General features: G+C 53.7%; 1 protein-coding gene across 1 annotated transcript; it reads right to left on the bottom strand.

The window, feature by feature from the left end:
• Positions 1-1,136: 1,136 nt before the first annotated feature.
• Positions 1,137-21,211, bottom strand: LOC137484406 (centrosome-associated protein CEP250-like). The gene is made up of 28 exons (XM_068208280.1): positions 21,197-21,211; positions 20,202-20,249; positions 19,820-20,052; positions 19,222-19,375; positions 17,717-17,907; positions 16,284-16,411; positions 15,936-16,105; positions 15,015-15,191; positions 14,702-14,716; positions 14,265-14,399; positions 13,845-13,988; positions 13,102-13,382; positions 12,189-12,348; positions 11,369-11,612; positions 10,588-10,742; positions 9,303-9,644; positions 8,455-8,645; positions 7,029-7,156; positions 6,681-6,850; positions 5,760-5,936; positions 5,447-5,461; positions 5,010-5,144; positions 4,590-4,733; positions 3,847-4,127; positions 2,934-3,093; positions 2,054-2,357; positions 1,273-1,427; positions 1,137-1,217 (listed from the first exon to the last, which is right to left on the bottom strand). The coding sequence occupies exons 1-28, from the start codon at positions 21,209-21,211 to the stop codon at positions 1,137-1,139; spliced, it is 4,533 nt and encodes a 1,510-aa protein (XP_068064381.1).
• Between the last annotated feature and the right edge of the window lie 3,403 nt (positions 21,212-24,614).

A 24,614-nucleotide genomic window follows, 5' to 3' on the forward strand; every position in this document is an offset into this window, starting at 1 on the left:
ACAGCACTGGAATAATTCAGGGACCCTGGAGTGGACTTAAGGTCAATGCCAGTGCCTGCCTGGATACCAGACTTTCCCTTCAGGATGTACAAGTGTTTCATCAGAGTCCCTTTGGCAATTTCACTTTTCTTCAGTGCAGCACTCAGTACTTGGGTGTTCTCTCTCCATTTCTTCAAAGAAGCAGCCCCATGCTCCAACTCTTCCTGCTCGCCTTCTCTCTCCACTTCCCATTCTTGAGTATTTTCCTTATGATATCTTAACTCAGCTGCATGCATTTCATTCTTCTCTTCCACATCTCTAATGTGCTGCTGGTTCAATTCCTGTCCATGCTGCCAAAACAGGGAGAAAAAGGGTCACTCATTCGCCCCCTCGGTTTGCTTTTCAGACCAGATCTGGACTCCTGCTGCAGGGGCAGGCACTGGCTGCCCCTCTCTCTCTGCCCCTCGGGATGCTGCAGACCTTTGCTGGTCTTCCCCCCTTGATACCGCTCCTTCCCTCAGCCTGTCCCAGCTTCCTTTCTGCCCTTCCCCAAGCTCTTGCAGCCCCACTCCAGTGCTCCTCTGGGGAGGAGCTGCCAGAACTGCAGCCAGGATTTCAAGTCCATGCTAAGCAGGATTTAGGCAGTGCCACGAGGATGTGCTCTCCATCAGGGAGGAAGGGAAGAGCAAACACCGCCAGCATTTCCTTTCCTGGGCTTGGGCTGACAGCAGTGGTTTTCCAGCTCTGCTGTGTAGAGTTTCCATGGCTCCATCCCCGAGAGCCCCACTGCCCTCTCTTGGAGCAGCAATGGCCAGATCCCTCTGTCATCCTCTGCTGCCACTCAGGACGAGTTCTCCCCTTGCAGGCACACGTCCTGGTGTGGATCAGCACTTGGCTTTCCTCTCTTCTCTCCCCACTGGCTGCTCTCAGATGGCCAAGGCCAAACACATTTCTATTCACAGCAAACTTGGTCTTCTCACCCCTCCTTCCAGATCCAGATATTTAGGAATCTGGACATGGGTTTGGACACGAGGAATTCCCCAAAGCATGCAATGTCCATAGAGGCAGTGTGGACATTGAGGACTAAAGCTTCTAGGGCACAGAAGCCCAGCATGGAGGAAAATCAGCAGGCTCAGCATTAACTGGCTTTGACATGACTACAACATCTTCTCCTCCTTATTCAGAAGAACGCAGTTGGAGAAGTTTAACTGGAAAAAGGTGCTCCTTAGAACTATTAACTGAATGTGCAAACACAGCTAGGAAATGGCCCTTTGTGGCATCCGCCAATCTCACCAGCACATCCATCCTTTCCTTCTGCAGGCTCTCCAATTTCCTCTGCAGAGATGCCACCTCCTGACGAAGAGTCACAACCTCTTCCTGCCTTTCACAGGCCTCTTTCTCCAGGGCAGTTTCTCGAGAGGTGTGCTTGACTGCTGCCTCCCACAAATCTGCAGCAGGGAGGGGGAAGGAACAGGAGAAAGGAGAAGGGGAAAAGCAAAGCAAAGGCAAACTGATGTGCATCCTGCAGAGACAACAGCAGTGTCTTCTCTGCCTGCCTCAGTGTGCCAGGCCCTGAGCCCACAAGGGCTCCAAAGCTGACAGAAATGAAGGAAATTTGCAGGCAGAGAAAAAAGCAGGAATGAAAGGGGCAAGGTTCAGAGGGACAGGAAAGGGTGTTTGCTCTTGGCCTTGTGCAGAGTGAGCAATCCAAGAGAGACAAAGGAGAGGGGATGCCTGTGCAGCCCTGCTCCAGAGAGGCCAGTAGCCTGGAGGCTCTGGCAGGGCCTGGAGTTTGGGGGAATCGAGCTGAGGCATCCTCCTAAAGCTCCTTAGCACAGACACGGCACCTGGAAGGCTCCAGCTGTGCACGGGATCAGCCATGGCACAGCTGGATGGCACTGGCAGCCACAGCATCTTTCTCAAGAAAAAGCTTTCACTGGCACTTGGATGGATAAATCTCCTGCTGGTTGTTTTTCCCTCTGCCATCTCTGGGCACTTTTCCTCTGTGAGCCATCAGCGAGATCCCCGCAGGTGAGGCAGGATGGGGCAGTGGGTGGGAGAGGAGAAGCTGTACCTTGCTCACTTTGCTCCAGCTGTTTCAGCAGCTCCTGATTGTGGGCTCTGAGATGGTCCCTCTGAGCTTGTGTCTTCCTCAGCTCCAGCTCCACGTCCTTACACTGTATGGCCATGGCCTCTGCTCTTTCCTCAGAGCTCTGGAGCCTCACACGCAGCTCAGACACCTCAGTTTCCAGCACGTCCACAGAGTCCCTCAAAGCCCATTCTCCTGCTCGAGACTCCTCAAACGTCTGCAGCAGCTGCTTCTTTCGAGTTGTTTGGGAAGCCTCCATCTGCAGCACTGTGTCCTGCAGGGCCTGGATCTGGAAGATGGATGCACAGAGCCTCAGGGACAGGGCTGCTCCTGAGGCTGCAGAGTGGGCCGCAGGGAGAGCAGCAAAGAAGAAATTATTTCAGGCAAAAACCTTGCCAAAACCAAAAGGCAGAAAAGCAAGGATTCCAAAGGAGACCAATGTAGAGAAAAGAGGGAAAGGGAGGCAATGGGCATCCTTGAGGCTGCAGCTCTGAACAGCAGCTGAGATGGCTGCGCTGGAAGTGCCCTGCCCAGCCTGCCATAGCCACCTCTGTGTCCCCACATTGCTCAGTGCCCGGCACAGGCACCAACTCTGTCTGGGACAACACTGCTAACTGAGGGACACAGAGGCTCCAGAGGAGTCTGCTGCTGCTCCCCTCCCAGATTTCCTGCTGGGAGCCGGGAGAGAACGGTGCAAAACTTGGGCAGCAGACAGCAGATCCAGCCTCGGCCTCAGGGTGCAGCAGCAGCCCCGGGCAGAAGACGGCAGCTGTGCGTGCTGCTGGGAGGGGAAAGAGGTTGGGGCCTCCAAGGCAAAGGTGCTGTTGTGTGTCCCTGGAGAAGAGGATGCCACTGCACAGCTTACCTGGGTGTTGAGCTCCCGCAGTTGTCCAGCGCGGTGAGAAGAGAGCTGCTCTGCCTGCTGAAGAGCAGAGTGATACTGAGACACCTGATAGTTCAGCAGCAGGTTCTGTTTTTCCAGAGTTCTGAGGCGCTGGTTCTTCTCCTCCAGAGACACTATCAGCCTAGAAGGGAAGCAAGCAACTCATTGCTACACGGTATCAGATTTTATAAACTCTCAGGACTTGCAGCACCTCAGGGAAAAACTCCTCTGTCTGATGAGGTCTGTCTAAACAACTTGGCTGTTTGTTCTCCCTGCAGTCAAAGCCCAGCATGTGCCTACTCTGCTTTTGGCCCTAAGAGAACAGGGAGTTCCTGCCTACATGCCCTACCTTCTTTTTGAGGTGGGAATGTGAATACAAACCTAACAAAGTCTTGCAATGAAGACGCCCTCCAGGCACCGGGGCACATTTTATGAGGAACCATGCAACAGAGCCGCTCTTGTTGCTGGGCTGCCTCCGAGGGCAATCTGGCCTAGATCAGCAATCAGGGCCTTCAGATGGTTCTGCCCAGAAAAAGCATCAGAGGCCAGGCTGATCCACATCCCAGAGGCTTCAAGTTACAGGACCCAAGGTGGAGCTGATGGATGTATCCAGCTCCTTACAATGCAGCTCGGGCAGTGTCAACACACCCACCTAAAAACACAATAACCCCTAGAGGGAAAGAGCTACCCCCAAATCCTTTCTCTGCAGAAAAACTCTGTTTGAAGTCTTAAAAGTAAAGAAAATGAAAGACAACATCCAGACAAGGAGAAGTGTCTGCACGGAGAGTTCAGAATCTGCCACTTAGGAAATGCTGCCAGAGCCCCTGGCAGGTGCAAAGAGGGCAAAGAGGGAATCCATTCACCACAATGCAGAGTCCCACAGGCTTTCATTTACCTGGCTTTTTCACTCTCTAGGACATCCACCGAAGCCTGCAATTCTGAATTTTGCTGAGCCACTTCTTCCCAGCGATTCCTTTCCCTCTTCAAGGACTCCACATGCACTTGCAGCTCCTTGTTCAGATTTTCTGCCTCCTCCAGGATCTTCTGGACGTGTTCAACCTCCGACAGCTTCTGCCTGGACTCTTCCTGGGCCTCCCTCACCTCTTGCTGGGCTCTCTGGACAGTCGTTTCCCGGGACTCTCGGGAGGCTGCCAGCTGAGATGTCAACTCTCCCACCTCCAGTCAAAGGGAACAAAGCAGTCAGGGGCTGCAGCCACAGCTTGTCACTGTCAGCCACAGCACAGGCTGAGAGGAAAGGCAAAGGACAACTTTCCATTTCTCCCTGTCCTGAGAGCACCAGATTCACACTGGATATGGACAACTTGTTTCAGTCTCTAAGAGGCCCACCACCAAGGGCACCTGAAAAAGCACCTCCCAAACCAAGGCTGGCAAGGAGAGGCCAGCAGGAATCCATGCTGATGGTTGCTGGCCAACAGCCCAGAGGACTAGCCCAGCTGTCCAGAGCAGCAGCTGAGATTCAGCAGAGCACTGTGTGTCCTACAGAGCAGCTGCCATGGAGCCCCCAGAGCCCGAGACAGCCCCAGGGATCACCCCACCAGCTGCTGCTCTGCCATGGAAAAGCAAGAAGGCCACAGACCCCTCGCTGCATGGCTGCCATGCCAGTGCTGTTTCACTCACCTGCTTTTGTAGAGCCTCCCTCTGCTCAAGGAGCAGATTCATTTCCTCTTTGAGGCCGTGTAGCTCTTCCTTGTGCCTCCTCTGCACTGCCTGGACTTCACTGCGAGCTTCCTGCAGCTCAGCTTGCAGATTTGCCTTGATGGTCTGGCAACAAAATGCAGAGCAACTTCCTGGGACCTGCCCTCAGGCTCAGCTTGTTCCACGTGCTGCCTCAAAATCCCATTCCTTCAGCTGCTTCTTTTGGCTTCTCTAGCCAGCTCTGCTTCCACTGCAAGCCTTCCTTCCTGGGGCTGAGCTCTGGAGCTTACCAGGCTCTGTGCTCCCAGGGCCTGAAGCAGCCCTTGCCTCCTCAGTCCCAGGAGCTGCCTTTTGTGCCCTTGTCCCTGCCCTGCCCTCTGTTGCCTGCCTACTCACACTTACCTGCCCCTTCTCTTGCAGCTCTTTCACCTCCTGCCTGAGCTGCTGGACCTGCTGGTGGGCTCGGCTGAGCTCTCCCTGAGTCTGGAGCAGTGCCTCTGATAAAGCACTCTTCTCCTTCTGCTCTTCCAGCAGCACCTGCACCGAAGGAAAGAGCAGAGGGCTTCACACTTCTCCTGCAGCATCCGTGTGGCAGAGGCAAAGACTGATGGGCTCACGTGCTCTCACAGCACTCAGCTGCTGCTCCCCTGGGCCACTGCCTGCCCCGGGGCCAACACAGCTTCCCAGGAAGTGACTTAAAACACAGCCCAGAAGACATCTCTGGGTTACTGTTCAGAAATACTCCAGGCAAGTCTTTAAAAAGATTTTTCTCTTGTCAATGTTGCTGCTGCACCCCCCTCACCCCCCGTTTCCACATAAGAAAAGAGCTACAAACTCACTTTGGCTGTGAACACCTACCAGTACACACCAAAAGGGGAGCGGAAAGAGAACAGCGAAGGTACCCTGAGGTACATCTTAGAACAACAGAGCACAAGAGCAGCACAAAGATCTCAGCTGATAGCTGATGTTTCTGCCTGGCTTCCTATGAGAGGGCTCATTGCTGGTCCCAAAGACAGCCCCGTTCAGCTTTCACCTCCCCCAGTTCAATGTAGAAGACACGGAGGGCATGCTCCACACAGCCCCATGTCCTGCCATCTCCCACAGCTCCAGCCTTGCAAAAAATCACACCAGTTCTCCTCTCTCAGTCATTACCTGTCGCTTGGCATTTTCAAATCTCCTTAGTTCTTCTTGTTGGGCCAGCAGGGTGGCATCTTTCTGCCTCATCTCAAACAGCACCTTCTTGTGCTCCTGCTCTCTCTCTGCCTTCTCTTTTTCCCATTGCTCCAGCGTCTCCTGCATCTCTGCACGGTGCCTTTCGCGCTCACTTGCCTGAGGAGGGGAGGAGAAATTTGCAAGATGAAGTCCCAGGCAAGCTCCCTGCTGAAAAAGGTGAAGCTTCATCCCTCCCACAACCCCCAACCGGAAAAGACAACAGCACTCCAGAAACCGTGTCCTGTCATGGAATTCAAAAGGAGGCTCAGCAGGTGCAAGAATCACAGACTCGTGGAATCTCTTCTGTTGGCAAAGACCTTCCCAAGCGTCGAGTCCAAGTGCTCAGAAAAGGAGGTGTCACCTTCCCTTCCCTGACACCCCAGTCACAAGGACTGAAGGACCAGGGACAAGGGGCCTGTTCCCTTTGCTTCCAGCCCAAAGCTAATCCCTCTGTCCACCATGGAAGCACAGCAAGAAAGGAACCGAGTTCCCACGCCTGCAGCCAGCAGCACTGTTGGCATCTGCTCCATGCCGGCAAGTGCTCCACGCTGGCATCTGCTCCGTGGCAGGTGGGACTCAGGGACAATCCTGCCCTGGGCTGCCACGCTTTGGGTGGGCACTGCCCAACCTGCTCTGGAACTCCTCTTACGCCCTCACTGAAGCTGTGGCTGCATTTACTGTCCCAGCACCATCCTGGGGGCTCTCAGGCACCTCCAAGTCCAAGCTGCTGCCTCTGCTGCCCGGTCCAGCAGTGGGAGGCCTTGGCAGAGGATTGCTGCCCTTTCACACCCTCAGGCTCTGCTTGTGCTAAACCAACCCACAGGGCTGGCTTGGACACTCCAGAAGTGTACTGTCCCCTACCAGGTCTTGCAGGAGCTTCTTTATTTCCAGTTGCTGAGCAGTTCCCTGAAGCCTGAGGCTTTCATGATGCTGCTGCTCTGCCTGCAGGAGCTGTTGAGCTGTGTCTTCCCGTTCCTGCCTCCTGAGAGATCTCTCTGCTTCCAGCTCATCTTGCAGGCACTTCACTTCTCCTACAAACACGACCAACAGCAAGAGTCAGAGTCTTTACTGACTTTACTGACCTCAGGCCCTTTCAGTGCCACCAAGCCCCACCACTCCTCAGAAGCTCTGTGGACAGAGGCAGCTTTACAGGGTGCTTAGTTCTCTAGGCAGGGGCAGCACCACAAACAAAGCACACGAGGTTCTCACCTTCTATCACCTCCTTGGCCTGTGTGACTGTGAGCACTTGAGCCTCCAGATGGTTCCTGGTGGTCTCCAGCTGAGATATCTGCTGCTGAGCAGCACTCAGCCTGGATTCCAGGCTCTCCTTTGCTGACCTATGAGTTGCACATACGGAGAGACATGAGTTGCTTGCTCCAGACACCCACAGCTGGGTATTCCAGGACGACGTGGCTCAAGATCCCCACACCTGAGTATGGGAAATGGGCCACGTGGAAACTCGCCCAGGCAAGGCATATTTGTGCCATCTCAACAGCAGAGCAGGGCCCTCTGAGGGACTGCCCAGGCCTTCCCTATGGCCTGGCAGAGCATAGACAGCCCAGCCCAACTTGGCCTCAACAGCCAAACCTTCAGTTGCTGATCCTGACCTATGACACTGGCTAGCTGTGTCCAAACAGGCTGGGGCGACAAGCAAAAGCCCAGCCTCTGCTCACAGCCCTTCTCTCATCAGCACTTCCAAGCTTCTCTGCAGGGGGACACAACAGACTCTTGTCCTTGCTGACTGCTGACTTTTTAATGCTCTTGATAATGGACATAAAGGTCCATCATCTTCCAGACACCCTGTATTTATGTGGCTTCAGAACTACTTTGCGTGACACAGTAAAATCTCATGGTCATCTCATAGCAGCACTTGTAAAAAATCAGGCCACCCTTTTGTCTGAACAACAACTACCTGAATGCAGAGACTGCAGTTTAAACTCTTGCAAGGTCATGGAGTAGACTTGCCACCTTTATTTTAGTGTTGCGGGCCAAGCAGGCAGTAGCCCGAGGCACTTGTCCTTCTTTACAGAGTGAGAGGGACCATCCAAAGGGAGGTTGGCAGGTTTGGCAGCCGGGTGCCCATCAACAATCAGCAAGAATCCCCAGAGGCTGTTGAGAATTCCAAAGAGCTTTCCCTGCTGCTCTCCAGCCAGCTCTAGGGCCTGTCCCACACTTCTCAAGAGTGTGCTTGGAAGCAGAAAGCCCTCAAGATTTTCAGCAGGAGCCTCTGGCTTCCCCCTGAATGGCAGTGTGCTACCCCCAACGTGCCAAGGTCGGAGCCTGGAATGCTGAAGACGAAGCTTCAGTTCTGAAGATCAGGATCATGTCAAGCTACTTGCTAAGGAATGAGGGACGTTCAATGCCCAGAAGAAGAAACCAAAGCCAAGAGAAACCTGAGGTTTCACTCAGCATCTGCATGGTTTATCTACTACTCAGTTCAGGGCTGGGTGGATTGCTTTGGACTTCCCACAGGAGTGTGCTCGGCAGCACAAACAGGAGCCCAAGAGAGCTTTGCTGGCTTTAGGTGTCAGAAAAAGAACCTTCACATTGTGGCATATTTTTGTTCTTGGGACTCTTCCATATTCTGTCCATGGAATGTAAATAGATCTGAAAAGGTTCTGCTCCCTGCCTTTACCTGGTCTCCTCCAGCTGCCTGGAAAGGTCTTGTTGGAGCCACTCCATGGCTGCCAGTCGGCCCTCAAGGTCAGCCTTCTGGCCCAGCAGCTCCTGCTCTCGGCACACCTGGGCCAGTGCGTGCCCTTGGCCAGAGGATTCCGGGCCCAGCTGCTCCAGAGAGCAGCTCGATGAATCTTGCTCCTGGGAAACCTGGAAGTGGGACAAGGTACAGCTCGAGCCCTTCCTCGGGAGGCCTGTGCAGAGCCAGCCAGTGGCACCTCACAGGCAGCCAGAGGACAAGGAGCACCTGTGCTCTGGGCTCAAAGTTTCACAGCATCTGCCCTATGCAGCTCTGATAGCCGGGGCTGCCAAAAGCCTCTGGCACTGTTACCTTGGAAGTGCTGTGTCAGGCCCTGCTAGCTTGCCTGGGACCAGACAGCTCTTTCCCAACAAACATCCCCACTCCAAACTCCGTGTTGTCACCCAAAAATACTGCATCTTCTACAACTGGCAATACCATTTACTCTAAGCACCAGGAGTGCAGCTGATTTTCAGCCATTGGTCCACTTTAGTCCATCACTCAGTTTAGTCCATCCCTCTGCTCACCTGCTCCATTACTTCCCACACCAAATCCAAACCCCCATTTGTTGCATGGGCACAGGAAAAGCAGCTCCCCATGCCCAGCTTTTGGCCTGGAGCAGATTGGAACAGTAAGCTCCAGAGCTGGAGCAGTCTTTCTGGGTGAGCCAGGAAACAATCTGGCAGTCAATGGTCTCTGGCTGGAGCCAGGCAGACAGACAAGGCTGCCTGCTGCAGCCCGGGCTGCTTTACCCAAGCAGGCCTGGACTGACAGGGATAGAGACCCACCTCCTCATGGGAAACAGCACTGGAATAATTCAGGGACCCTGGAGTGGACTGAAGGTCAATGCCAGTGCCTTCCTGGATACCAGACTTTCCCATCAGGATGTACAAGTGTTTCATCAGAGTCCCTTTGGCAATTTCACTTTTCTTCAGTGCAGCACTCAGTACTTGGGTGTTCTCTCTCCATTTCTTCAAAGAAGCAGCCCCATGCTCCAACTCTTCCTGCTCGCCTTCTCTCTCCACTTCCCATTCTTGAGTATTTTCCTTATGATATCTTAACTCAGCTGCATGCATTTCATTCTTCTCTTCCACATCTCTCATGTGCTGCTGGTTCAATTCCTGTCCATGCTGCCAAAACAGGGAGAAAAAGGGTCACTCATTCGCCCCCTCGGTTTGCTTTTCAGACCAGATCTGGACTCCTGCTGCAGGGGCAGGCACTGGCTGCCCCTCTCTCTCTGCCCCTCGGGATGCTGCAGACCTTTGCTGGTCTTCCCCCCTTGATACCGCTCCTTCCCTCAGCCTGTCCCAGCTTCCTTTCTGCCCTTCCCCAAGCTCTTGCAGCCCCACTCCAGTGCTCCTCTGGGGAGGAGCTGCCAGAACTGCAGCCAGGATTTCAAGTCCATGCTAAGCAGGATTTAGGCAGTGCCACGAGGATGTGCTCTCCATCAGGGAGGAAGGGAAGAGCAAACACCGCCAGCATTTCCTTCCCTGGGCTTGGGCTGACAGCAGTGGTTTTCCAGCTCTGCTGTGTAGAGTTTCCATGGCTCCATCCCCGAGAGCCCCACTGCCCTCTCTTGGAGCAGCAATGGCCAGATCCCTCTGTCATCCTCTGCTGCCACTCAGGACGAGTTCTCCCCTTGCAGGCACACGTCCTGGTGTGGATCAGCACTTGGCTTTCCTCTCTTCTCTCCCCACTGGCTGCTCTCAGATGGCCAAGGCCAAACACCTTTCTATTCACAGCAAACTTGGTCTTCTCACCCCTCCTTCCAGATCCAGATATTTAGGAATCTGGACATGGGTTTGGACACGAGGAATTCCCCAAAGCATGCAATGTCCATAGAGGCAGTGTGGACATTGAGGACTAAAGCTTCTAGGGCACAGAAGCCCAGCATGGAGGAAAATCAGCAGGCTCAGCATTAACTGGCTTTGACATGACTACAACATCTTCTCCTCCTTATTCAGAAGAACGCAGTTGGAGAAGTTTAACTGGAAAAAGGTGCTCCTTAGAACTATTAACTGAATGTGCAAACACAGCTAGGAAATGGCCCTTTGTGGCATCCGCCAATCTCACCAGCACATCCATCCTTTCCTTCTGCAGGCTCTCCAATTTCCTCTGCAGAGATGCCACCTCCTGACGAAGAGTCACAGCCTCTTCCTGCCTTTCACAGGCCTCTTTCTCCAGGGCAGTTTCTCGAGAGGTGTGCTTGACTGCTGCCTCCCACAAATCTGCAGCAGGGAGGGGGAAGGAACAGGAGAAAGGAGAAGGGGAAAAGCAAAGCAAAGGCAAACTGATGTGCATCCTGCAGAGACAACAGCAGTGTCTTCTCTGCCTGGCTGAGTTTGTCAGGCCCTGAGCCCACAAGGGCTCCAAAGCTGACAGAAATGAAGGAAATTTGCAGGCAGAGAAAAAAGCAGGAATGAAAGGGGAAATGTTCAGAGGGACGGGAAAGTGTGTTTGCTCTTGGCCTTGTGCAGAGTGAGCAATCCAAGAGAGACAAAGGAGAGGGGATGCCTGTGCAGCTCTGCTCCAGAGAAGCCAGTAGCCTGGAGGCTCTGGCAGGGCCTGGAGTTTGGGGGAATCGAGCTGAGGCATCCTCCTACAGCTCCTCAGCACAGACACGGCACCTGGAAGGCTCCAGCTGTGCACGGGATCAGCCATGGCACAGCCGGATGGCACTGGCAGCCACAGCATCTTTCTCAAGAAAAAGCTTTCACTGGCACTTGGATGGATAAATCTCCTGCTGGTTGTTTTTCCCTCTGCCATCTCTGGGCACTTTTCCTCTGCGAGCCATCAGCGAGATCCCCGCAGGTGAGGCAGGATGGGGCAGTGGGTGGGAGAGGAGAAGCTGTACCTTGCTCACTTTGCTCCAGCTGTTTCAGCAGCTCCTGATTGTGGGCTCTGAGATGGTCCCTCTGAGCTTGTGTCTTCCTCAGCTCCAGCTCCACGTCCTTACACTGTATGGCCATGGCCTCTGCTCTTTCCTCAGAGCTCTGGAGCCTCACACGCAGCTCAGACACCTCAGTTTCCAGCAGCTGCTTCTCTTGAGTTGCCTGGTGAGCTGTCTGCTCTATCTCTGCCAGCAGCTTGGCCTGGATCTGGAAGATGGATGCACAGAGCCTCAGGGACAGGGCTGCTCCTGAGGCTGCAGAGTGGGCCGCAGGGAGAGCAGCAAAGAAGAAATGATTTCAGGCAAAAACCATGCCAAAACCAAAAGGCAGAAAAGCAAGGATTCCAAAGGAGACCAATGTAGAGAAAAGAGGGAAAGGGAGGCAATGGGCATCCTTGAGGCTGCAGCTCTGAACAGCAGCTGAGATGGCTGCGCTGGAAGTGCCCTGCCCAGCCTGCCATAGCCACCTCTGTGTCCCCACATTGCTCAGTGCCCGGCACAGGCACCAACTCTGTCTGGGACAACACTGCTAACTGAGGGACACAGAGGCTCCAGAGGAGTCTGCTGCTGCTCCCCTCCCAGATTTCCTGCTGGGAGCCGGGAGAGAACGGTGCAAAACTTGGGCAGCAGACAGCAGATCCAGCCTCGGCCTCAGGGTGCAGCAGCAGCCCCGGGCAGAAGACGGCAGCTGTGCGTGCTGCTGGGAGGGGAAAGAGGTTGGGGCCTCCAAGGCAAAGGTGCTGTTGTGTGTCCCTGGAGAAGAGGATGCCACTGCACAGCTTACCTGGGTGTTGAGCTCCTGCCTTTGTCTTCTATGCTCAGAACAGAGCTGCTCTGCCTGCTTAAGAGCAGAAAATAACCGAGATACGCGATTGTTCAGCAGCAGGTTCTGTTTTTCCAGAGTTCTGAGGCGCTGGTTCTTCTCCTCCAGAGACACTATCAGCCTAGAAGGGAAGCAAGCAACTCATTGCTACACGGTATCAGATTTTATAAACTCTCAGGACTTGCAGCACCTCAGGGAAAAACTCCTCTGTCTGATGAGGTCTGTCTAAACAACTTGGCTGTTTGTTCTCCCTGCAGTCAAAGCCCAGCATGTGCCTACTCTGCTTTTGGCCCTAAAAGAACAGGGAGTTCCTGCCTACATGCCCTACCTTCTTTTTGAGGTGGGAATGTGAATACAAACCTAACAAAGTCTTGCAATGAAGACGCCCTCCAGGCACCGGGGCACATTTTATGAGGAACCATGCAACAGAGCCGCTCTTGTTGCTGGGCTGCCTCCGAGGGCAATCTGGCCTAGATCAGCAATCAGGGCCTTCAGATGGTTCTGCCCAGAAAAAGCATCAGAGGCCAGGCTGATCCAAATCCCAGAGGCCTCAAGTTACAGGACCTAAGGTGGAGCTGATGGATGTATCCAGCTCCTTACAATGCAGCTCGGGCAGTGTCAACACACCCACCTAAAAACACAATACCCCCTAGAGGGAAAGAGCTACCCCCAAATCCTTTCTCTGCAGAAAAACTCTGTTTGAAGTCTTAAAAGTAAAGAAAATGAAAGACAACATCCAGACAAGGAGAAGTGTCTGCATGGAGAGTTCAGAATCTGCCACTTAGGAAATGCTGCCAGAGCCCCTGGCAGGTGCAAAGAGGGCAAAGAGGGAATCCATTCACCACAATGCAGAGTCCCACAGGCTTTCATTTACCTGGCTTTTTCACTCTCTAGGACATCCACCGAAGCCTGCAATTCTGAATTTTGCTGAGCCACTTCTTCCCAGCGATTCCTTTCCCTCTTCAAGGACTCCACATGCACTTGCAGCTCCTTGTTCAGATTTTCTGCCTCCTCCAGGATCTTCTGGACGTGTTCAACCTCCGACAGCTTCTGCCTGGACTCTTCCTGGGCCTCCCTCACCTCTTGCTGGGCTCTCTGGACAGTCGTTTCCCGGGACTCTCGGGAGGCTGCCAGCTGAGATGTCAACTCTCCCACCTCCAGTCAAAGGGAACAAAGCAGTCAGGGGCTGCAGCCACAGCTTGTCACTGTCAGCCACAGCACAGGCTGAGAGGAAAGGCAAAGGACAACTTTCCATTTCTCCCTGTCCTGAGAGCACCAGATTCACACTGGATATGGACAACTTGTTTCAGTCTCTAAGTGGCCCACCACCAAGGGCACCTGAAAAAGCACCTCCCAAACCAAGGCTGGCAAGGAGAGGCCAGCAGGAATCCATGCTGATGGTTGCTGGCCAACAGCCCAGAGGACTAGCCCAGCTGTCCAGAGCAGCAGCTGAGATTCAGCAGAGCACTGTGTGTCCTACAGAGCAGCTGCCATGGAGCCCCCAGAGCCCGAGACAGCCCCAGGGATCACCCCACCAGCTGCTGCTCTGCCATGGAAAAGCAAGAAGGCCACAGACCCCTCGCTGCATGGCTGCCATGCCAGTGCTGTTTCACTCACCTGCTTTTGTAGAGCCTCCCTCTGCTCAAGGAGCAGATTCATTTCCTCTTTGAGGCCGTGTAGCTCTTCCTTGTGCCTCCTCTGCACTGCCTGGACTTCACTGCGAGCTTCCTGCAGCTCAGCTTGCAGATTTGCCTTGATGGTCTGGCAACAAAATGCAAAGCAACTTCCTGGGACCTGCCCTCAGGCTCAGCTTGTTCCACGTGCTGCCTCAAAATCCCATTCCTTCAGCTGCTTCTTTTGGCTTCTCTAGCCAGCTCTGCTTCCACTGCAAGCCTTCCTTCCTGGGGCTGAGCTCTGGAGCTTACCAGGCTCTGTGCTCCCAGGGCCTGAAGCAGCCCTTGCCTCCTCAGTCCCAGGAGCTGCCTTTTGTGCCCTTGTCCCTGCCCTGCCCTCTGTTGCCTGCCTACTCACACTTACCTGCCCCTTCTCTTGCAGCTCTTTCACCTCCTGCCTGAGCTGCTGGACCTGCTGGTGGGCTCGGCTGAGCTCTCCCTGAGTCTGGAGCAGTGCCTCTGATAAAGCACTCTTCTCCTTCTGCTCTTCCAGCAGCACCTGCACCGAAGGAAAGAGCAGAGGGCTTCACACTTCTCCTGCAGCATCCGTGTGGCAGAGGCAAAGACTGATGGGCTCACGTGCTCTCACAGCACTCGGCTGCTGCTCCCCTGGGCCACTGCCTGCCCCGGGGCCAACACAGCTTCCCAGGAAGTGACTTAAAACACAGCCCAGAAGACATCTCTGGGTTACTGTTCAGAAATACTCCAGGCAAGTCTTTAAAAAGATTTTTCTCTTGTCAATGTTGCTGCTGCACCCCCCTCACCCCCCGTTTCCACATAAGAAAAGAGCTACAAACTCACTTTGGCTGTGAACACCTACCAGTACACACCAAAAGGGGAGCGGAAAGAGAACAGCGAAGGTACCCTGAGGTACATCTTAGAACAACAGAGCACAAGAGCAGCACAAAGATCTCAGCTGATAGCTGATGTTTCTGCCTGGCTTCCTATGAGAGGGCTCATTGCTGGTCCCAAAGACAGCCCCGTTCAGCTTTCACCTCCCCCAGTTCAATGTAGAAGACACGGAGGGCATGCTCCACACAGCCCCATGTCCTGCCATCTCCCACAGCTCCAGCCTTGCAAAAAATCACACCAGTTCTCCTCTCTCAGTCATTACCTGTCGCTTGGCATTTTCAAATCTCCTTAGTTCTTCTTGTTGGGCCAGCAGGGTGGCATCTTTCTGCCTCATCTCAAACAGCACCTTCTTGTGCTCCTGCTCTCTCTCTGCCTTCTCTTTTTCCCATTGCTCCAGCGTCTCCTGCATCTCTGCACGGTGCCTTTCACGCTCACTTGCCTGAGGAGGGGAGGAGAAATTTGCAAGATGAAGTCCCAGGCAAGCTCCCTGCTGAAAAAGGTGAAGCTTCATCCCTCCCACAACCCCCAACCGGAAAAGACAACAGCACTCCAGAAACCGTGTCCTGTCATGGAATTCAAAAGGAGGCTCAGCAGGTGCAAGAATCACAGACTCGTGGAATCTCTTCTGTTGGCAAAGACCTTCCCAAGCGTCGAGTCCAAGTGCTCAGAAAAGGAGGTGTCACCTTCCCTTCCCTGACACCCCAGTCACAAGGACTGAAGGACCAGGGACAAGGGGCCTGTTCCCTTTGCTTCCAGCCCAAAGCTAATCCCTCTGTCCACCATGGAAGCACAGCAAGAAAGGAACCGAGTTCCCACGCCTGCAGCCAGCAGCACTGTTGGCATCTGCTCCATGCCGGCAAGTGCTCCACGCTGGCATCTGCTCCGTGGCAGGTGGGACTCAGGGACAATCCTGCCCTGGGCTGCCACGCTTTGGGTGGGCACTGCCCAACCTGCTCTGGAACTCCTCTTACGCCCTCACTGAAGCTGTGGCTGCATTTACTGTCCCAGCACCATCCTGGGGGCTCTCAGGCACCTCCAAGTCCAAGCTGCTGCCTCTGCTGCCCGGCCCAGCAGCGGGAGGCCTTGGCAGAGGATTGCTGCCCTTTCACACCCTCAGGCTCTGATTGTGCTAAACCAACCCACAGGGCTGGCTTGGACACTCCAGAAGTGTACTGTCCCCTACCAGGTCTTGCAGGAGCTTCTTTATTTCCAGTTGCTGAGCAGTTCCCTGAAGCCTGAGGCTTTCATGATGCTGCTGCTCTGCCTGCAGGAGCTGTTGAGCTGTGTCTTCCCGTTCCTGCCTCCTGAGAGATCTCTCTGCTTCCAGCTCATCTTGCAGGCACTTCACTTCTCCTACAAACACGACCAACAGCAAGAGTCAGAGTCTTTACTGACTTTACTGACCTCAGGCCCTTTCAGTGCCACCAAGCCCCACCACTCCTCAGAAGCTCTGTGGACAGAGGCAGCTTTACAGGGTGCTTAGTTCTCTAGGCAGGGGCAGCACCACAAACAAAGCACACGAGGTTCTCACCTTCTATCACCTCCTTGGCCTGTGTGACTGTGAGCACTTGAGCCTCCAGATGGTTCCTGGTGGTCTCCAGCTGAGATATCTGCTGCTGAGCAGCAATCAGCCTGGATTCCAGGCTCTCCTTTGCTGACCTATGAGTTGCACATACGGAGAGACATGAGTTGCTTGCTCCAGACACCCACAGCCGGGTATTCCAGGACAACGTGGCTCAAGATCCCCACACCTGAGTATGGGAAATGGGCCACGTGGAAACTCGCCCAGGCAAGGCACATTTGTGCCATCTCAACAGCAGAGCAGGGCCCTCTGAGGGACTGCCCAGGCCTTCCCTATGGCCTGACATAGCACAGACAGCCCAGCCCAACTTGGCCTCAACAGCCAAACCTTCAGTTGCTGATCCTGACCTATGACACTGGCTAGCTGTGTCCAAACAGGCTGGGGCGACGAGCAAAAGCCCAGCCTCTGCTCACAGCCCTTCTCTCATCAGCACTTCCAAGCTTCTCTGCAGGGGGACACAACAGACTCTTGTCCTTGCTGACTGCTGACTTTTTAATGCTCTTGATAATGGACATAAAGGTCCATCATCTTCCAGACACCCTGTATTTATGTGGCTTCAGAACTACTTTGCGTGACACAGTAAAATCTCATGGTCATCTCATAGCAGCACTTGTAAAAAATCAGGCCACCCTTTTGTCTGAACAACAACTACCTGAATGCAGAGACTGCAGTTTAAACTCTTGCAAGGTCATGGAGTAGACTTGCCACCTTTATTTTAGTGTTGTGGGCCAAGCAGGCAGTAGCCCGAGGCACTTGTCCTCCTTTACAGAGTGAGAGGGACCATCCAAAGGGAGGTTGGCAGGTTTGGCAGCTGGGTGCCCATCAACAATCAGCAAGAATCCCCAGAGGCTGTTGAGAATTCCAAAGAGCTTTCCCTGCTGCTCTCCAGCCAGCTCTAGGGCCTGTCCCACACTTCTCAAGCGTGTGCTTGGAAGCAGAAAGCCCTCAAGATTTTCAGCAGGAGCCTCTGGCTTCCCCCTGAATGGCAGTGTGCTACTCCCAACGTGCCAAGGTCGGAGCCTGGAATGCTGAAGACGAAGCTTCAGTTCTGAAGATCAGGATCATGTCAAGCTACTTGCTAAGGAATGAGGGACGTTCAATGCCCAGAAGAAGAAACCAAAGCCAAGAGAAACCTGAGGTTTCACTCAGCATCTGCATGGTTTACCTACTACTCAGTTCAGGGCTGGGTGGATTGCTTTGGACTTCCCACAGGAGTGTGCTCGGCAGCACAAACAGGAGCCCAGGGCTCACGAGAGCTTTGCTGGCTTTAGGTGTCAGAAAAAGAACCTTCACATTGTGGCATATTTTTGTTCTTGGGACTCTTCCATATTCTGTCCATGGAATGTAAATAGATCTGAAAAGGTTCTGCTCCCTGCCTTTACCTGGTCTCCTCCAGCTGCCTGGAAAGGTCTTGTTGGAGCCACTCCATGGCTGCCAGTCGGCCCTCAAGGTCAGCCTTCTGGCCCAGCAGCTCCTGCTCTCGGCACACCTGGGCCAGTGCGTGCCCTTGGCCAGAGGATTCCGGGCCCAGCTGCTCCAGAGAGCAGCTCGATGAATCTTGCTCCTGGGAAACCTGGAAGTGGGACAAGGTACAGCTCGAGCCCTTCCTCGGGAGCCCTGTGCAGAGCCAGCCAGTGGCACCTCGCAGGCAGCCAGAGGACAAGGAGCACCTGTGCTCTGGGCTCAAAGTTTCACAGCATCTGCCCTATGCAGCTCTGATAGCCGGGGCTGCCAAAAGCCTCTGGCACTGTTACCTTGGAAGTGCTGTGTCAGGCCCTGCTGGCTTGCCTGGGACCAGACAGCTCCTTCCCAACAAACATCCCCACTCCAAACTCCGTGTTGTCACCCAAAAATACTGCATCTTCTGCAACTGCCACTTGGGAAACACAGTTATTATCTGGATATATTTCATTGCTGGACATTTTCAGGAAGATTTGTGAAAACAAATTTGCTTGCTGAATCAAGGGGAAATATACAGGATTTCCCCCTGCCACATCAAAACTCTCGTCTAAGTTTCTCCTCCTCACATATTCTACGCAGCTCTCTGCAAGGAGAGGATGCCTCGCCGGGAAATGGCTCTTGTGCTGAGCAGACATTTTGTGACTTGTGGACGCCTGCCTGATGTGGCCAAATCAGAACGTCTGCTGTGCATTTGCCCAACCTATCACATTCCCCAGAACTGAGACTGTCTGACAGAGACCATCAGAAACAAAGCCTTCTCTTGCAGCTATCCTGTAACACCCAATCTAAACCTCCTCTGGCACAGCTTGGGGCTGTTTCCTCTTGTCCTGTCCCTTGTTCCCTGGGAGCAGAGCCTGACCCTCACCTGGCTGCAGCTTCCTGTCACAGAGAGCTGTAGAAGGCAAGAAGGTGCCCCCTGAGCCTCCTTTTCTCCAGGCTGAGCCCCCCCAGCTCCCTCAGCTGCTCCTGGTCACACCTGTGCTCCAGACCCTTCCCCAGCTCCGATCCCCGTTTTAGAGGCTCTGTGGCTGCCCAAAGCAACACATTTTGCAGAAGCATGCAACACTTTGCTGATGAACACGCATATCCCTGGCTCATAAACGCATGTGCCGTCTTGAGCCAGGTGTGCACAGCAGTGTGCCCGTCTTCTCCTGCCAGCAACAGCATCTGGGCTGATCTGGCTGCCACAACTCCCCCTCCCACAGGTGCTGCCGAGCAATAAGGTGTTCAGAGCCGTGCTAACATCATCCCTCTCCTGCTGCAGCAGATCCCTCTGAAGCTGCAATTCCTCCAATGACTGCCTCTTGACTTCCAGCTCGCTCTGCAACAATGGGTCTTCTCCCTCGAGTGCAGCCAAGTCCTCCAGTGTAGAAGAAGGGGCAAGACGAGTTTTCAAGGGAAAACCAGTCTCATTTCCAAAACCAACCTCCATCCTGTCCTGCTGCTCTGCCTGTTCGGCCTGGGCTGATGCTTCCTTCCGCTGCTTGGTGTTCTTCAGATGCAGACACAAGGCTCCTGTCTCCGGGATTCCAGTGCATTGCAGCAGCATTTCCCTGGACTTCTCAAGGTTTGCACAGTCACTGCAGAGACAAGGCTCAGTCAGAAGAATCAAGAGGCCTGAAGAGTCAGCAATGCCATTTTCAGCTCTCCAGGATGGAGCTGGGGGCAGTGGGCTAAGGAAGACCTTGCTCTTTCCCTCCCAGGAAAATCCTCCAGAGGCTGCCTTCTTTCAGTGAGAAGCTATGGCTGGGCAGGGGCACTTAAAGAACAGAATTCAGGGAAGCAGCACGGCGAGAAGGAGTCTCCTATTGCAACATGGCTCTGCAGCTCCCAGACAGCCTTGGGAGTCACAGAAGAGCATGGAAAAACCAGACCGGACGATGCTCGAGGGCCACACTGAGGACTACACATGGTAGGCAGGTGACTTCTTCACCAGGGACTCCTCTGAACTCCCCGGCCTGGAAGCAGATTGTTTCTGGAATGCAGGAGGAGGAGGAGGAGGAGGAGGAGGAGGAAAGACTCACCTACTGATTTCTTCTAGCAGAGAGTCTATCAGCTGGCAGCGGCTTCTGATCCTCTGAGTTCTCTCCTCCATTTGATCAAAATGCCGCTGCATGCGCCCCCAGTTCTCTGTAGCTTCCCGAACCAATTCAAAAGGATGCTGTTCATCAGTGGATGTCAGAGTTGAGAGGATGTTCCCAGGATTGTCGGTGCAGATGATGGAATTGGCCATGCTGTCACTGTCGCCTACCAGCGCCTGAAAGCCCACATCCAGCTGTTAGTCAGGTGTTCTGTTCCCATTCCAAAGCAGCACTGAGATACCTCTTTTCTGATCCCACAAGAACCAGCATCCATTCATGGAGAACCAGTTTCAAAATGCCAGCCAGCTCAGCACACTTTACTCACCTCAGGGGCTCCGGAGGAACGTCCCTGCTGAGAAAGCCCTCGAGCTCCCTGCAAGAGCACGGGGAAGAGCACACTCAGACTGCATGGCTGCCCCTGAGGCAGTCGCCTCTGAGTGCCTCCCAGCCTGTCCCAGAGCACAGCAATTCCAGCTGAGCTCTTCCTCCCCTCCTTGGGAATATTTTCAGCCCAGTAGTTTGACAGCAGCAGAAATGAACATGCTGGAAGGTGTTTCATCACTTCTAAGAGCACCAGAAGGGGAGTTGCCCAGAGCCCCAGCCAGTCTGGCCTTGAACACTCCCAGGGATCCAGGGGCAGCCACAGCTTCTCTGGGAAACCTCAAGCCTGGGTGCCAGGGCCTCAGCACCCTCAGAGGGCAGAACTCCCTCCCAATATCCCATCCATCCCTGCCCTGTCTTGGTGGGAAGCTTTTGTCATTTGTCCTGTCCCTGCAGGCCACTGGCTTAAGTCCATCTCCAGCTCTCATGCAGCCCTTTCATGCATTGGAAGGGGCTCTAAGGTCACCCTGGAACCTTCTCCAGGCTGGACAACCCCAACTCTTGCATCCTTTTCCCTTGCCACTGGTGCTCCAGCCCTTGGAGCATCTTCCTATCATGCTTGTGACCTCCTCTGGGCCACTAGGGATCATTTCAGAGATGTCTGGGAGAAACTCATTCTGGACTCTGGGAAGCACTGAGGCTGTGCTGTAATTTGGGTGAGGGGAAGGCAATGAAAAGCTGCTCCCTTGTTTGTGCCCACAGCCTCCAGTGGGACAAGGATGGAGGAGGAGATGTGGCTGTGCTCTGGGATGGCCAGGAGCCACCCATTCCCTCCCACACCTGTCCCCACAGCGAGCACCAAAGCTGCTGCCAGCTCCGGAACAGCCAACTGTTAATCCCTTGCTATTCCCAAAGGGAACTGTTCCCCGAGGCCCAGCCCAGGCCCTCCCAGGTCCCTGCTGGGCTTGGCACAAGGAGAGCAGTGGCTTTCTCACTCACCCGCCGGGTCTCCATCCTCCCCTTGGCACGAGCAGAGAGTAAACAGCAATGCCCAAAGGCCCTTGGCCCTAGCAGGGTCTAAACCCCAATATCCAAAGGCCCTTGGCCTTAGCAGGGTCTAAACCCCAATATCCAAAGGCCCTTGGCCTTTGCAGGGTCTACACCCCAATATCCAAAGGCTCTTGGCCTTTGCAGGGTCTAAACCCCAATATCCAAAGGTTCTTGGCCTTTGCAGGGTCAATAGCACACAATCCACGTGCCCTTGGCCTTTGCAAAGTCCAAGCCCCAAAGCTCATGAGCTGTTGACAGCTCCAGGGTCCAAACCCCAATAGCCAGGAGCTGTTGGTTGTCGCCAGGGTCTAAGCCCCAACATTCCATGGCCTTTGTGACAGTTCTCGGGCTCCAACCCCCAACATTCCATGGCCTTTGTGACAGTTGTCAGGCTCCAACTCCCAACATTCCATGGCCTTTGTGACAGTTGTCAGGCTCCAACTCCCAACTTTCCACAGCTTTTGCGATGGTTACCAGGGTCCATAGCCCAGCATTCCAGGGGCTCTTGGAGAGGCCCTCCCTGGCTCTCCCCCCATCCCAGCTTCCTGCCCGTCCTGGTGTTAAAAACAGGCAAATTGGAGCCAAGACATTTTAAAAGGCCTGGGCCTGTTTATTAAAAACAAAGACAACTGAAGACGAGGCCCCAGGATAAGCCCAGGGCCTCAGGGGCAAGTCAGAGATCCAAGTAACTCTGTGCTACACAGGGAGTTTCTGTGGATACTGATTCTGCAGAAAGACCCGGGTGCTCGGCACCCAGGGGTTTTTAAAGTCTCTGAAAGGTGCGAGACTGGTGCACTTTTGATCCACTTGTTGATTGGTCCACCTCCTGGTAGCTGGTTGCTCCATAAGACAGCGCATTCCTGGCCAATCATCCTGGAATTCTGAGGCACTATTGGCTGGTTAGTCCCCCAGTCATAGGTTGAGTTGCTGACATCGCTCCATGATGTAACCCGTCTAGAAGATTCTTGCCTTGACACCTTTTCCGACCCCTCTTTTCCGTGATTGACAGCTATGCACGCACACTTGACCGACAATACCTTTAACTTTGTAACTTACTACATCAATTCCAACAATTAATTATATTAATTAGCAATTCATTACAACTCATTAAAACGATGAACTATTATTAAGCCGGCCTATTAAAACAAATTTATTTATACCACTGGCACGGGCCCTGCCTCCCCCGTGTCCCCAGAGCCCTGTTGGGCAGCTGGGCAGGGACCTGGCTCATAACATGAGTTCAAAGTTGCTGGTGCAGACAGTGTCAGTTTTAAGGCTCAGCGTTCTCAAGACCTGCAGGCTCTTTAGGGATGCGCTTGGTTCCTGAGTTACAGGAATTCTTCTGTCTTTCCTGACAAAGGAGAGATGGAAGAAAAAGCCTGCAAAGGTTCTTGCTGCTGACAAATATTCATGAAAGTAAAGCTTTGCCTTTAGAACAGCCGCATGAGGAGGAAGAATGGTGTTTCAGGGGCTTTTCAAATTCCTACAGAGAAATGCCAAGAGCTGCAGTGTTTAAGGCTCATAAAAGTGATTAAGAATGCTGAGACAACCACAAGTGCATTTTTTTTCTCTGCTCTCTGTTTGGCAATATATCACTAGGTTTTCTAGGCAGAAGAAAAGTCTTGCTGCTTACATCAGAGATTCCTCTCTAGGAACAGACCTTCAAGAACTAAATGAGCCTGCTTGTAAAAGCTTTGGCAGGTATTTTTTGCCCTCATCTTCGATAGCGTTCATCTGTGACCTAGGGAGGAATTTTGTTCCCCAGTTGACAGGAATTGGCTTCTGAGCAGGGCACAAATCCTGCGTGGAAGAGAAGAGCTGCACCTGCCTTCTGCAGGGCCTGTCTCTCCAGAGACGGACAGCCCCTGGATGTCACTGCCAAGTTAAGGTTCAGAGACCGATGCAGCTTCAAGTGTCTGCTTCCACAAGAGCAGCTTTGGGCTCCTTGAGCAGAGCTGCAAAGGAGCAGGACAGCTCCTGCTGAAGGTCTGACAGCTCCTGCCTGGTCCTTGCACAGCTCTCAGTGTAGTTCTGCCGGTGGTCCTGTCGGTCTTGGGCCAGCTGTGACTGCAGCAGGGACACCTGAAAGAGGCACAAGGCCCGGCTCAGACAAGCCCACGCTGGCAGGAGCACCTGCAGCCCCACGGTACCGGCTCTCGGGGCAGACACAGCCTCCAACTCCAGCCCTCACCAACTCTCTGCCCTGGGGCAAGGGGAAGGGAACAGGCTCCCACACAGAGCAGAGCTCAGATGATCAACAGGTCCAGTTCAAGGCTGGCAAAGCCTTCCCACGGACATCCCTCAGCCACCACAGGTCTGTTAGAGAGAGTTCCGAGGGGATTTAGGAACCCAACTCTGATTTCCAAAGCACACATTTGGGCCACCGAGCCCTTTTTCCACAGGCTGTGCCTCAGCACGAGGGCTGCTGCTCCCTTCAGTTCCTGGAGGACTCTTCTACTTGAGCTGCTCAACAGCCAGCCCAAGCATGAGGGGAATGTGGTGCTTGGGGTTTCCTGGTACTTTCTTGAGGCATTTGAGCACCCCAAGCCCCATATTACACGTCCCCCTTTTATACTGATATGTTAATTATGGCTTTAACCGATTTATATTTATTGATATTTATTATGCCTCTACTCAATTTTACTTAATTTTCAGGGATTCTTAAAGGGCCTTTGGGGTTTTTCTTGGTCTTGCCATGTTTCAGTGCACAGTCTGCCTTTCCCACACTCCATTGTCTAAATGGAACTAAAATATAGCCTTAAATATTTCCTACTTATTCAAATTTATTCCATTTTGGTCAGTTTTGTGTAAATTTCGAGGAGGTTTTGAGGCTTTTTGGGGTCATTTTGCGTACCCTCCCAGCCAATCCCTGAGGGCACTTTTCCCCGTTGTCACTCACTGAGGGGGGTCGGGCTGAGGCCGGAACTCCTCCCCGCCCTCCCCTTGCCCATCACTGCCGCCGCTCCCCTGCCTCGCTGCCAGTGGCCCCTTGTGACTCTGAACTTTGCCCAGCTGCCCCAGTCTGGACTGGTTTATGCTGGTTTATTCTCCCCCCTGCCCAGGTAGTGGAGTTCCAGCACCCCCCACCGCCCAGAGCGTCAAATTCATGTGGCTTGAGGGTCGTGTCCAGAAAGGAGACAGAGGAGTCCTGTAAAAGTCCCTTGGCTGGAACAAAGGGAGGGAGTCCATCAGGGTCTCTCTCAATTAGCTGGAGCAAGCAGCCTTCTTTTCTCCTTTCCCGGCTGCATTTTCTCCTCAGTCCCTTTCCCCTTTGGCTGAGCTACTTGGGAGGTACTCGGGACTTCCTGATCCGCCTATCCGTGTCCCCCTTAGTATGTGCCCTCTGTAAGACACACAAGCCATGATC

The sequence above is a fragment of the Anomalospiza imberbis genome, chromosome 17, assembly GCF_031753505.1.
Source record: "Anomalospiza imberbis isolate Cuckoo-Finch-1a 21T00152 chromosome 17, ASM3175350v1, whole genome shotgun sequence".
Taxonomy (NCBI): Eukaryota; Metazoa; Chordata; class Aves; order Passeriformes; family Viduidae; genus Anomalospiza; species Anomalospiza imberbis.